The 13,246-nt window shown below is 46.8% G+C and overlaps 1 protein-coding gene across 3 annotated transcripts in view; it reads right to left on the bottom strand.

Moving 5' to 3' along the window:
* The window catches only part of LOC139052943 (cap-specific mRNA (nucleoside-2'-O-)-methyltransferase 1-like), a 105,141-nt gene that overhangs the window by 46,603 nt on the left and 45,292 nt on the right, over positions 1–13,246 (bottom strand). For all 3 annotated transcript variants that reach the window (XR_011510127.1, XM_070530091.1, XM_070530092.1), the window contains one exon: positions 11,609–11,718. Coding sequence is in view for 2 of the 3 variants with exons in the window: in XM_070530091.1 (XP_070386192.1) it covers positions 11,609–11,718 (110 nt within the window). In the remaining variant the exon portion in view is untranslated. The remainder of the gene's footprint in view (positions 1–11,608; positions 11,719–13,246) is intronic.

Raw genomic sequence — 13,246 nt, 5'->3', positions numbered from 1 at the left:
TTCACTAGTCCCTATTGAAGACCAACGGGCCGTGAGGGAGCGCTGTTTCCAATTCTTGAGGCAAATGGCGATGGGACTGCAGCAGCGACTTCCAAATGCCTCCTCTGCACTTCGAAGACTGTGTGCCATAAATCCCGATGGCATAGAAAGTGCTAAGAGCCGTGAATGCATAATGAAGCTACCGCTGCATTTTTTTGGATGTTCCTCAATCGAACTGGAGTCTGAAATACGCCAGCTGCAGAGTGTTAGCGGTGCACATGATCGCGCATCATGTTTGACTTTCTGGCACGCAGCGGCATCGTACAAGGACCCTTGCGGCGAATGCCCTTTTCAACACCTGGCGCAAGGAGCACTGAAAATTTTGACCCTTCCAATTTCTAACGCTGAAGCAGAGCGCGTGTTCTCTTGCGTGAACTTGACGAAAACAGAGATCCGTAACAAAATGAAGCTGGACTTGCTCATGGCGATTCTGCGAATCAAATTTGGGCTACGACTTCAAGAAAAAACAGCATCATCGTTTGACGTTCCTGCTGAGTTGTTGAATAGAATGTGCCAAAATTACTCCGGCATGAACACTATCTACTCTAGATAAACTACGCGGACTGAACTTTTATTTATTTGCAACGTACCTGATGCTTGAAGGCCAAGCAAGAGAACCAAATTTCCTTACTCTTTATTTACTCTGTGTTCTTGTGTTGATTCAAAATGATATTATTTATTGTTCATTAATAAAGGTTGCTTATAATAATGGTACTTTTCTACTTGGCTACAAATTTGGCGCCAAGACCAGGTGGCGTGGCTACTTTTGGCTACTTTTAGCCTCAGTTCTGGCTCTTTTTGAAAAATTCCCAACGGCAACCCTGCCAGAGAGTGTTGTGGCGTCGCGCAAACAAGGACTGCGTCATGCCGAAGCTCGGCTAAAAAAGAGGCCGGGCGCTCAGCATGGAATAAAAATTAGACATCGTTTGTGCTATCGAATGTGACACGAAGAAATCGGCGCTGGCATGCGAAAGGGATCTACCGTTGACTACGGTGTGTGGCATTTGGAATGCGAAGAAGTTGCTCGGCAGCGCTGCTGCGACTGCGAAGAGATGTCCGCTACGAGGTTCGACTTCTTGCCATCGTTGCCTCTGTTGTTGCCAAAGCGTCGACTAGCGCCAGTAATGAGGCGAAACGGAAAGCAACAGCACGGGCAATACAGGCCCGACAGTGGAAGAAGCTGCGCGTTAAGTAAGTCTCACAAATGCAATCGTTGCTACAAGAACAGCACCCCGCAATGAAAAAGGCGCCCCGCGACTTCTGCAGCGCTACTGTCGACGTGCACGGAGAACATGCAACACCAATCGGGAATCTGCCATGAAAGAGGGGGCTAACTGAAAAGCTGGCCTGCAGCTTCAGTAAGTTTGAGGCCGCTGTCGTAACTTTTGGTGTGCTGAGTGAAAAAATACTGCATGTCTTTTTCCAGTTTCATCGCATTCTCTCCGAGCTTCGTTTTTGACAGGTAAGTGGGTGATCTCAGGCTATTTCGGTTAAGCAGTACTACCGTTTAGTACATACTTTTTCCAAGCTCCGGCCAAGTATGGTTTAATGAGGTTTCACTGTATATCAGATGTGAATAAACATTGATTCACGCCGAGTTAATTGTATCTGCCTTGACTAAAGTAAAGAGGTTGTGCAAGGTTGGCAAAACCGAAACTGATGCCATGTGTGCCCGGACTGCATTGCATACGAATAAAGTCATGTGCAGAAGCTCCGCCCCCGTAGCTTTCGCTTCACAGCCAAGAAAAGTTGTCTGCAAGTATAATGCCATCACTGGTGCCCATGTTCCTTCCAAAAAGTACTATACAATTCGCATTGCGCACAGAATCAGGTTACACAAGGTTCAGCAACAATAGACATTGGATAGATGATGATATGTGGTGTTTAATGGCGCAAGGGCCAGGTTTGGCCAAAAAGCGCCATGACAAGTGGTGATGTTGACGATGTATTATGGAGATGTGACTTGGCTGTAAAGTGGCCTAAAAATTGTCGCTGTAAAGTGCGTAAAATCTACGTGCTATAAAATTATGGCGATGACTAATGACGAATACTACGAACACTAGAATGTATTGGGAAAAATGATGCAATGTACAAAATATGTGAGATGCTAAAATTTTCCAAGGGCACCACTGCCTCGTCAAAACCCTTGAACCCAAGGGACGAGAGGCATGTGCTATTTGAAACAACTATCACAGCGCTATCCTCTATAGAGAGGAGGCGCTACGAACGTATGGGCTAGTTACATGTAATACAACATCTTTCAGAAAACCTAGGACAGTGCTGGTGTCAAAGAGCGGTTCTGCACCGAGTAACATAACAGGATGAAGGGAGATGTGCTGCCGGTATGCTAGGGGAAAATGCTTCTTTCTTTCATATTCGGCTTCCCGACACTCCAGCAGGACGTGGAGGACGGTCAGCCTCTCCCCGCATCTACCGCAGGTTGGAGGCTCGTTTCCAGTGAGTAAAAAGTTGTGCGTGCCAAATGTGTGTCCTATTCTTAGGCGACAGAATAGGACATCTGTCCGGCGTGACTTTGTTACAGGAGGCCAGAAACCTAATTTTGGCTTTATTACATGCAACTTATTATTTGTTTCCAGGTCCCACAATCGTTGCCAGTAGTTTCGCAGTTTCCTTCTTAAGAAGGGTTTCAGGTCTGTGACAGGGACCGCAGCGGTAGAATTAACAGTGTGTGATGCAATTGATGTGGCCATCTGGTCCGCTAGAACATTACCCTGGATGCCCCTATGGCCAGGCACCCAGCATATAATCACATGCTGGTTTGATACATATGCTTTACATAAGATGGAATAGAGTTCAATTATTATAGGATTTTTGTGCTTACAGAACGACATCAAAGACTTCACAACACTAAGGGAGTCCGTATATATAACTGATTTTTCGAGTTTTGATTTCCTTATATGCTTCACGGTCGACAATATTGCGTAGGCCTCAGCTGTGAAGATACTAGTTTCCGGATGCAGTAAATCGGATTCCGAGAAGGATGGACCGACGGCTACATATGACACCCCCTCGCGTGACTTCGATGCGTCTGTGTAGAACTCAGTGCAGGAGAATTTGTACTGGAGTTCGCGGAAATGCATTTGGATTTCAATCTCTGGAGCATGCTTTGTGACTTCCATGAAAGATATATCACATTGTATGAGCTGCCACTCCCAAGGAGGTAGCAGCTTGGTTGGATGCATTAGGGGAAGCTCGAGGAGTGGAACATGCATTTCTTCACTAAGCTCCCTCACACGCAGCGAGAAAGGCTGTCTTACGGAGGGACGATTGCGAAAGAGTGTAGCATATGTCACGTCATTAACGGTATTAAAACAGGGATGTTCAGGATTTGAGTGGACTTTCAGTAAATATGTTTGGCTGATGTACGTTCTCTGGATATGAAGCGACCACTCATTCGATTCTGCATATAAACTTTGTACGGGACTCGTTCTGAAAGCTCCTGTGGCTAAACGGATACCTAGATGGTGGACCGGATCTAGCATCTTTAGCGCGCTCGGGGCTGCAGAATGGTAGATCACGGCACCATAATCTAATCGTGAACGGATCAGGCTCTTATAGAGATTAATTAAGCGCTTCCTGTCACTACCCCACGATGTATGGGATAGAAGTTTCATTAGGTTCATTGTTTTCAGACATTTTTCTTTAATATGTTTAATGTGGGGGACGAAAGTGAGTCTGTAGTCTAGTATAACACCTAGAAACTTGTGCTCTTTGTTTACGGGTATTTGTTGTCCACAAAGTTCTAAGCAAGGATCTGGGATCATTCCTCTCTTTCTTGTAAAAAGAACGCAAGAGCTTTTGTTAGGATTGATCTTAAATCCATTATTGTCTGCCCACATTGAGACTTTGTTCAGGCCATGCTGTACCTGCCTCTCGCAGACTGCGAGGTTACAAGATTTGAAAGCTATTTGTATATCGTCCACGTAGACAGAATAAAAGATTGCCGGTGGTAATGAAGCGCGAAGCGTGTTCATCTTCACGATGAAAAGTGTGCAACTGAGCACGCCTCCTTGGGGTACACCCGTTTCTTGTATAAAAGGTCGTGATAGTACATTGCCGACTTTTACCCGGAAGGTACGACTGGACAGATAGCTTTCTATTAGGTTAAGCATATTTCCATGGATACCCATTTCTAACAAGTCTCTTAGGATTCCGTAACGCCACGTCGTATCGTACGCCTTCTCCACATCGAGGAATATGGATAAGAAGAATTGTTTGTGCACAAATGCGTCCCGGATATTTGCTTCTACACGTATAAGATGGTCAGTTGTGGAGCACCCTTCTCGGAAGCCGCACTGATAGGGATCAAGGATTTTGCTCTGTTCAAGGAAATGAATGAGTCACCGGTTAATAATTTTTTCAAACACCTTACAAATGCAACTTGTGAGGGCTATCGGGCGGTAACTTGATACTGAGGAAGGGTCCTTGCCTTGTTTCAAAACAGGGACCACAATGGCTTCCTTCCATGCGGTTGGAAGGTACCCTGCATCCCAAATGGTGTTGAAAAGTGTGAGTAGTGTAACCTGCGTGTCATTGTGTAAGTTTTTGAGCATTTCATACATGATTCTATCAGATCCTGGTGCGGAGCTGTTGCATGCGCTTAAGGCAGCTCTCAATTCGGCAATACAAAATGGACGGTTGTAAGGTTCATTCTTTCGACCTTTTCTTATAAGTGGCTTACGTTCTTCTGTTTGTTTGTATTTGAGAAAGGATTGTGTATAATTTGTTGGACTTGACACGCTCTCAAAATATTCCCCAAGTGAATCTGCCTGGTCTTGAAGTGTATCGCCCTGTGTGTTTACCAGGGGGACTGAGTATGTTTGCCTCCCTCTAATCCTATTAACTCTGTTCCAGGCTTTGGCCTCATCCCTAAACGAGTTAATACTCGATAGATACTTTTGCCAGCTTTCTCTTCTGGCCTGCCGGCGGGTTCTCCTACCTTGGGATTTTACTTTTTTAAAGTTGACAAGATTTTCTGCAGTGGGCGAAGCGCGTAGCAACTCCCACGCTTTGTTCTGATTCCTACGTGCGATTCTGCATTCATTGTTCCACCACGGGACATGCCGTTTGCATGCCGAGCCGCTTAATTCACGTATGCATTTAGATGCGGCATCTATTACGAAGGCTGTGAAGTACTCCACAGCAGCATCGATTTCTAAAGAAGACATGTCATCCCATGATATACTAGTTAAGTTTCGGAACCTCTCCCAGTCTGCTGTGTCAATCTTCCACCTAGGAGCGTGTAGTGGATATTCATTTTCTTTAGGTGATCTTAGCAGTATAGGGAAGTGGTCGCTGCCGTAAGGGTTGTCGGCAACTTCCCATTCAAGTTCAGGCAGTACAGACGGGGAGACTATGCTAAGATCTATGGAAGAGTAGGTTCTGTTTGCTAGCGAGTAATATGTGTGTTGCTTCTTATTCAACAGACACGCACCAGAAGAAAAAAGGAATTGTTCGACAAGACGTCCTCGCGCATCTATATGAGGGTCGCCCCACAGGTAGTTATGAGCATTGAAATCGCCAAGAACAACATAGGGTTCCGGCAATTCATCAATAAAGGACTGAAATTCATGTTTGCTTAGTTTATAATGTGGGGGAATATAAAGCGAGGAAATAGTGATAAGTTTCTTTAGCAGAATAGCCCGAACCGCCACTGCCTCAAGGGCCGTTCGTAGCTGTACACGTTGACAGGCTATGCTTTTTTGAATTATAATTGCAACACCACCCGATGATGCGACGGCATCATCGCGATCTTTGCGAAATGTTACATACTGTCGAAGAAAGTTTGTGTGTTTGGATTTTAAGTGTGTTTCCTGTAAACACAGCACTTTTGGATTGTGTTTATGGATAAGTTCTTGAACATCATCAAGATTCCTAAGTAGACCTCTGACATTCCATTGAATGATTTGTGTATCCATATTTTAAATTTAATTGGTGCTGTGTTTACGGAAACGGAAGGGATGTCTTAGATTACAGAGCCCTTTCGAGGCCCTGTAACCGGGGTTTTGCTCTTTTTGAAGCGTTCGAGGGAACCTCGCCGCTCCTTAGGCGCCTGGGGCGCCTTGGGGGTAGGTGTAGTGTCCATTGCCTCTTGTGAGGCGCCGGACACCTGCTCTTGCGAGCGAGAAGTTTCCCGAGGGGGTCCCGCCTTGGAGGGCAAGACCCCTGCGCCCACCAGCCCGGAGGTCGATGGGGTTCCCTGGGGGGTTTGGCTGTGCCGGCCATTGCCAGCACTGGAAGGGACCTGGGAGGTTGAGGCAGCCTCGGCTGCGCCCACCTTCGGGGTCGATGGCCCCTTTTCCTCGGTTGGCGGAGCAGCGCTAGCTGCAACCACCGTGGGGGCAGATGGCGTAACTGCCGACTCACTGCGTGTGGGTCGGACAGTCGCCGGAGGCCGTTGTGACGCTGCCCCCTGACGCGCCACTTCGGCAAAGCTTTTCTTTGGCAGGTATGCTACCCGCCTGCGTGCCTCTTTGAACGTTATATTTTCCTTAACTTTAATTGTTAAAATTTCCTTTTCTTTTTTCCAAGAGGGGCACGACCGCGAGTACGCGGCGTGATCCCCGTCACAATTTACACAGTGGAGAGCATTCTCACAAGCTTCAGAGGTGTGTTCTTGATTACTACATTTGGCACAAGTTTGGCGGCCTCGGCAGCTCTGCGAGCTGTGGCCAAAGCGCTGGCATTTGAAACAACGGAGTGGGTTGGGCACGTACGGCCTAACACGGAGCTTGATGTACCCGGCCTCGATTGACTCGGGCAGAGCACTTGAACCAAATGTGATTATTAGGTGCTTGGTCTGGATCTCTTTGCCATCTCGCCTTATCTTAATTCTTCTGACATTGATAACATTTTGCTCACTGAAGCCCTCCAGGAGTTCCGCTTCAGTCAGTTCAAGCAGATCGTCATCCGACACAACACCGCGGGTGGTGTTCAATGTACGGTGCGGGGTTACTGTTATGTGGGTCTCCCCAAATGACACTAGTTTCGATAGTTTTTGATATTGTTTCAAATCGCGGAGCTCCAAGAGGAGGTCACCGCTTGCCATCCTGGACACCTTGTAACCTGGACCAAAAACATCAGTCAAGGACTTTGACACAAGGAATGGTGAAATGTTTCGCACTGCTTTGTTTGGCTTTTCGGAGTGAATAACATGGAACCGGGGGAAATTCTGCATTTGGTGTCCAAAAAACTGAAATACTTCTTCGGTGCGCCCTCGTTTCTGAGGGCGATCGGGAAGTTTGGGGAAGGAAGTTTCCATGAAAATATATAAAAATTCGGCAACAGCGCCGACCGCCCACCACGGAGCCCAACGAGGGGACGCGGCAGAGCTTGCATGCAAGTCTGCACGACGCCAGTCGTACGCCGCCACTATAACCAAATATGGTGTACCCAAGGTTGGATAGCCACACAGGGTTAACCCTTGCCGCCAAGAATAAGGAAGTAAATAGAAGAGAGAAGGAGACAGGAATGGTGGAAAGTAAGGGAAAGACGAAGGTTGTAGGAAGAGAGAGACAGGAAAAGGCGACTGCCGATTTCCCCCGGGTGGGTCAGTCCGGGGGTGCAGTCTACGTGAAGCAGAGGCCAAAGGGGTGTGTTGCCTCCGCCGGGGGGCCTTAAAGGTCCGAACACCCGGCATCGGCTCAACCCCCCAGGATCCCCCTTTCCCCGGACATGGCTAAGCCGCGCACGGCTACACGCGGGAGGGTCCGACCCTCGTGTGCTCGGGTCCGTGGTGTCGCAACACACCAAACGCCTGCTTGCGCAGACGCCCCTGCGGGGTTAGACATTGGATAGAACCATCGATAACATTCTAGAAACTTCCGATACATGTATTATGATGCGATACTTAGCAATTGGTGTTTGACGAATTCTTGATGACGACAAGAAGCAATCCTTGTACTCGGAGAACTCTCCAGTGGTATCACTTGGTCTTCGGATAGCGTTATCGACTTGGACTTCAGGTCGATGATCGCACCGTATTGATTCAGGAAGTCCATGTCAAGAATTACGTCTCACAAGCATTGTTGGAGGATAAGGAAGGCGCAAGTCTTGTCATGAACGGTAATTCTCGCCATGCAGATTCCAGTCCATGTTATCAGGTGTCCTCCAGGTGTCCGGATTTGAGGGCCTTCCCATGCAGTCTTAAACCGGGCAGTGAAGGGCCCACTGATGATGGAGAAGTTGGCTCCTGTGTCCACTAAAGCAGTCACTGTGTGGCCGCCAAAAAGCATGGGGAGCTCGGGGGTTCTTCATCTTGGATTGCAGTTAAGGCGTGGGGTTGGCTCACACCTGTGTCACGTTGTCCTAGTGACGTTACGCCGGGTCATCAGGTCCTTAGGTGCCGTTTTCCTGTCTTCGAGGCTTGATTCGGGTGGCATAGTGTCGTGGCTACATAGTCAAGGTGTTTTGGCATCTTCGACCTTTCAGCAAACAGCAACCTCACCTCAATCAGTTGCTGCTTTTAGTTTTCCAGATATGGGCTTACGAACCGGCCATGGGCTGGTCCTGTGTATAGTGAGTGCTGCGGCAACAGGCAGTGTTCTGGTGATGGCTGATGGGATCGTCGGAGACTCCATTGTGCTGTGGTGATGTAGTTGGTTATGTCATGTGGTTGTCGGCGATGTCACAGCACGTCGAACGTGAAGGCACTAGTCCCATCTCCCAGTATGGGCATCAACGGCAGACATGGCCCGCTTCTCCGCAATGATAGCAGAATGGGTGGTCGCCAAGAGCACGCCTGACATCTGTCTTCTTTGAGCAGTTGCACTAGGCAATGGGTGGGCGAGCTGGCAGACAATGGAATCGCATTGTTATGGGGTCGTGGCGCGGATGCGGAGGGTGATTTTGACTAGGGACAACTGCAGTGCACGTCATCGTTTCCAGTACGGTACACAGCAATTTGGGCTGCACTTCAGAAACTCCCAGTCACCGTTGAAGTTCATCCTTGACCCTGTCGGTGATCAAGGCCATCTGAAGATGTGATGAAGGGGACATCTTGTGCAGTTCTTTGCACACGATGGCCCTAATGGTCTCTCAAAGGTTGTTGGAGCCCAGTGCTCGAATTTCACGCTATGGCCTAAACACTTCGCAGTTATCTTGCCTAGTGCCCATTTCCAGCGTCTTCTGAATCATCGTCGCCTCTGCCAAAAATTCTGCTAAGGTCATTGGCAGATTTCGGATCAGCCCAGCAAACAGTTCTTCCTTTACGCCCTGCATCAGGAAGCGGACTTTTTTCTCCTCGGACATTTCCAGGTTGGCATGCTGGAAAGGGTGGGTCAACTTTTCCGTGAAGATGGCGACGGTCTCATTAGGCAGTTGCATCAGGGCTTCCAGTAGTAGTTCGGCCCCCTTTCTTGGAACCACGCTTGTAAAGGGCTTCAGGAAGTTGCTTCTAAACAGGTCCCACACTGTTAGAGTGATCTCTTAGTTCTCAAACTGAGCCTTCACAGCATCCTCCAGGGAGAAGTAGACATGGCACACTTTGTCTTCGGACTTCTGGGTGTTGAAGTTTGAAACCAATTAGAATGTCTCAGGCCAGCTTTCCGCATCGTAGGACGAAGCTCCACAGAAGATAGGTGGTTCCCTGGGTTTTTGCAGTACGATGGCTGCACGCAATGCTCGGTCTGTCATGGTGGTAGTTGACATGGCTAGCTCTTCCTGGTCGTCTTCGATAGAAGTCCGTGCTCCAGGGGCCAACTGTGTTGCCTGCAGCTAGCTCGATGGTCCAGCGAAGCATTGCCATCCTATTCACACTTTCGATTGGCTGTCGGCTGGACGGGGGCATTCGGTACATGGACGGAACAGCACCTCCACCAGATGTCACGTTGCAGTGATGGTGAAGAACACAGTAGCAAAAACTGTAAATCAGGAAACTAACTCTTTATTGGGCAAACCTATGCCCAGCGAGAAAAGTGGCACTCAGAGCACAACGACAGCGTTCAGAGCACAGTCAGCGATCATTGAAACGTGATCAACAGGTCAAGTGTGTTGGCTTTTATACATGACTTGTCGAAGGTTCCAGCATAATCGCTGGTGCTGATGTGCCTTCCAGAAAGTATCACACAATTTGTGTCGTGCATGGAATCAGGTTACACAAGGTTCGGTGACAACAAAAAACAGATAGAACCATCGATAACATTCGAGAAACTTCCGGTACGTGTAGGTGCATCTTGCGCCGAGCGATAACATTTAACATTCCTCAGTCGGTCAAACAGCAGTTACCAGAGAAAGACAAATAAGTACACGTGTCAATACATTACATTTAAGAACCTAAGAACAAATCAAAGAAAATTATTGTGGTTTAACATTGCAAAGCAACACACAAACCATAGTAGTGAGTACCTAAGGATCAATTCAGATTATAGAGTTTACTGCAATACTACCAAGAGGGAAATCTGTCACCACATTCTATGTGAACTCCCTAGTGGGCATTGTGCCACCTAGGGAATTCCCTAATCTGGGAATGCAAGGCTTTCTCTCAAATGTGGCTTGGCCTAAAGCATGACCATGACTGCACAGAAAAAGCTTTTTTTTTAAGTCTTTGTAGAAGGCGTTCATTCACCTTTACTACATATTTCAATAAAGTTTACTCACCCACATTGCATAAGCAAGCGAGAAAAAAAGAAGGCAACAAAGTGACACACAGATTGGTGCAGACCTTGTCTTCTGTCCTCCAACTTTTGTGGCACGCTGGTAGTTCTTACGTTTCGCCTAATTGTGCATCGAAGCACAACTCCTCATGATTCAATAAAAAACTGTCTTCGTGTGACGGCAAAGGAACTTGTCCCGTCAGCACTTGTCCCGTCTGGTTGCTTCTCATGCTTGTGTTTCTTCACGCTGTTTACTGTCAGTATGAATCGCCAACTAGCCCAGGTAGCCGCCTTGCTAAATTAAAGGAACAGCTCCTTTCAGGTGTTGTTTTCAGTAGCAAATCAATCACTGTGATAGACAGAAACATGCTAGCCAAAAATTAAATTAGGCTCTGAAGTTCCACAAACTAAAACTGTGATGGATTAGGAGGCACATCATAGTGGGGGATTCCTGACTTAACTTTGACCATCTGGGCCGCTTCAACGTGCACCTAAATCAAGGTACATAAGTGTTTGTGCATCTTAGCCCCATCAAAATGCAACAGCCTGAGCAGATGGGACAGAACCTGCAACCTCAAGCTCAGCTGTGCACCGTCTCAGCCACTGGGTTATCGTGACAGGTAAAGGTTAACTCACTCACTGCAACAGGTTTCTTTCTTTTTCTTTTTTGCATTCTCAATTCCTGCGCATCGTGGCCCACTGGTAAGTCACCAGGGAGTTTTTCTCCTTTGAAACTTTTTTTAAGGTTCAAAGAGACGACACCATGTCGCATCTGATCAGAAACAGGAATTTTTTCACTCTGTTGATTTCTAGGAAAGACGTCGCTTGCGCACTGCGAGAAAGCCTTGCACAGGGGGAATAACTGCCATGAACCACCGGGGACCCATGACGCAGCAAACATGTTAAGAACAGGCTCGTGCATCACGTCATAAAATCATCAAGGTGTGCTTCCTTACACCATCTGCCATGACAAAGTGCACCCCCTGGTTGTCCGTGCTCTCCTTGACAAATTTGGAGAATGCCCGCACGTTCTCAGGAAAGAAGATGTCACCGTCCCCTTTGACACCTGCACATGAGACACAAGATGCAATGAATGGCATGAAAGAGTGCTCTGGTGTAACGCACATTTCAAGTTTTCCCTGGATTCGTGTTTTATGGCAAACAATGAACGTGCAAAGTCTGTCCGAGAATTTCATGCAGTGAGTCAGCAAAAAAGTGGGAGAGGATGTATCAGTGCTGCTCTCTAACTCTCTAATCGAGATGATTGTCCTCTAGCACGAGCCAACCTGCTCTATGACAAGACAGAAGTTTATGCACGTGCTTTATGTGCAACCTATTTCTAGTCTTCATCAAAAATTAAAAATTAAATTATGGGGTTTTACGCACCAAAAACACAATCTGATTATGAGGCATTCCGTAGTGGAGGACTTCAGAAATTTGGACTAACTGGGGTTCCTTACGTGCACCTCACTTTCATTTACTGTGAGAGCACTTTCATTTACTGTGAGAGCAACTATATGAACACACCGGCCACTATTGCAGCAGTGGCGTCAGGTCAAGGCATGGGGCAACAAAAGAAAGAGAAAAACAACTGTATTTGCACCATGTAGTCAGACCTGTTCCCATTGCCCAAAGCCTGCCTTCTTAAGACTCGTGTATGATCATCCCAACGCTGTGTCTCGTTCTAATAACAGAATAGAGATCACACTCACATTTAATTCTAAACTCATTCTTTGTGTCGCAGTAAAGAAGAGTGACTCAGATTGTGTCCTTCTTGCCTCGTGTTAGCCGTGAGATGAGTTGAGCTTGAGTTTTCAGGGCTCCTGCATCCGTATTCCTACTATGGTATGCTGAGGTAGCAAGCATGTGAGGTGCTTACAGCAAGTTTTTTAAGAGTAGTCGGGGGAACCTATTTCTGAAATTGGTCTCTAATTACATATGCTATCTGAAACACTCATGTGCACGAACGATGGACAGCGTAATGGGAACGTGCAATGAATCCACTGCAGTGGATGAGCCAACTGGGTATGTTCTGATGACGAAAGTTGCAAAACGGGTCCCAAATAGTTTCCATTTTCACTTAAATTGTTTTTATTAGGCACAAAAGTAGTTCCAGAGCTCAGAACTGCAACTACTCTTACAACACACTTTTTCCCCACACACAAGAAACCTTAACTGAGAAGAGTTGCAAAAATCTCGTTATTGAATTGGAAAACGTAAATTTTAAAAGTGCATGATATAGAGAACACAGTTTTCTGCATGCTAACACATTTGCTCCCCCTCTATATTCCCTCTCACATAGAACTAAGGCAATCTGAATTAAATTAGTCTTAGCACGGCATTTAGCTATGCAGTCAATACTCAACGAGCCTTACATTGCATTTTTTAAGCTCTCCAAGCCCTCCATAAAATGCAAAGGAGAAAAATTCTGCTTAATATAATGTTCTCAAGGTATCAATCTGAAAATTTTACTGAAGCATCAGGGAGACATTTCAAGTATTTGAGCTAATTTTCATCAAAATCCATGAAGAAATCAGGAAGATGATTTTGTAAGCCATTTCCCTCCTTAGTAGACTTCGATCAATTCAATTTCA

Source organism: Dermacentor albipictus, unplaced genomic scaffold (genome assembly GCF_038994185.2).
Source record: "Dermacentor albipictus isolate Rhodes 1998 colony unplaced genomic scaffold, USDA_Dalb.pri_finalv2 scaffold_44, whole genome shotgun sequence".
In the NCBI taxonomy this organism is placed as follows: Eukaryota; Metazoa; Arthropoda; class Arachnida; order Ixodida; family Ixodidae; genus Dermacentor; species Dermacentor albipictus.
The sequence above is the reverse complement of the archived record's forward strand: the minus strand, read 5'-3'. Positions and strand labels throughout refer to the sequence as shown.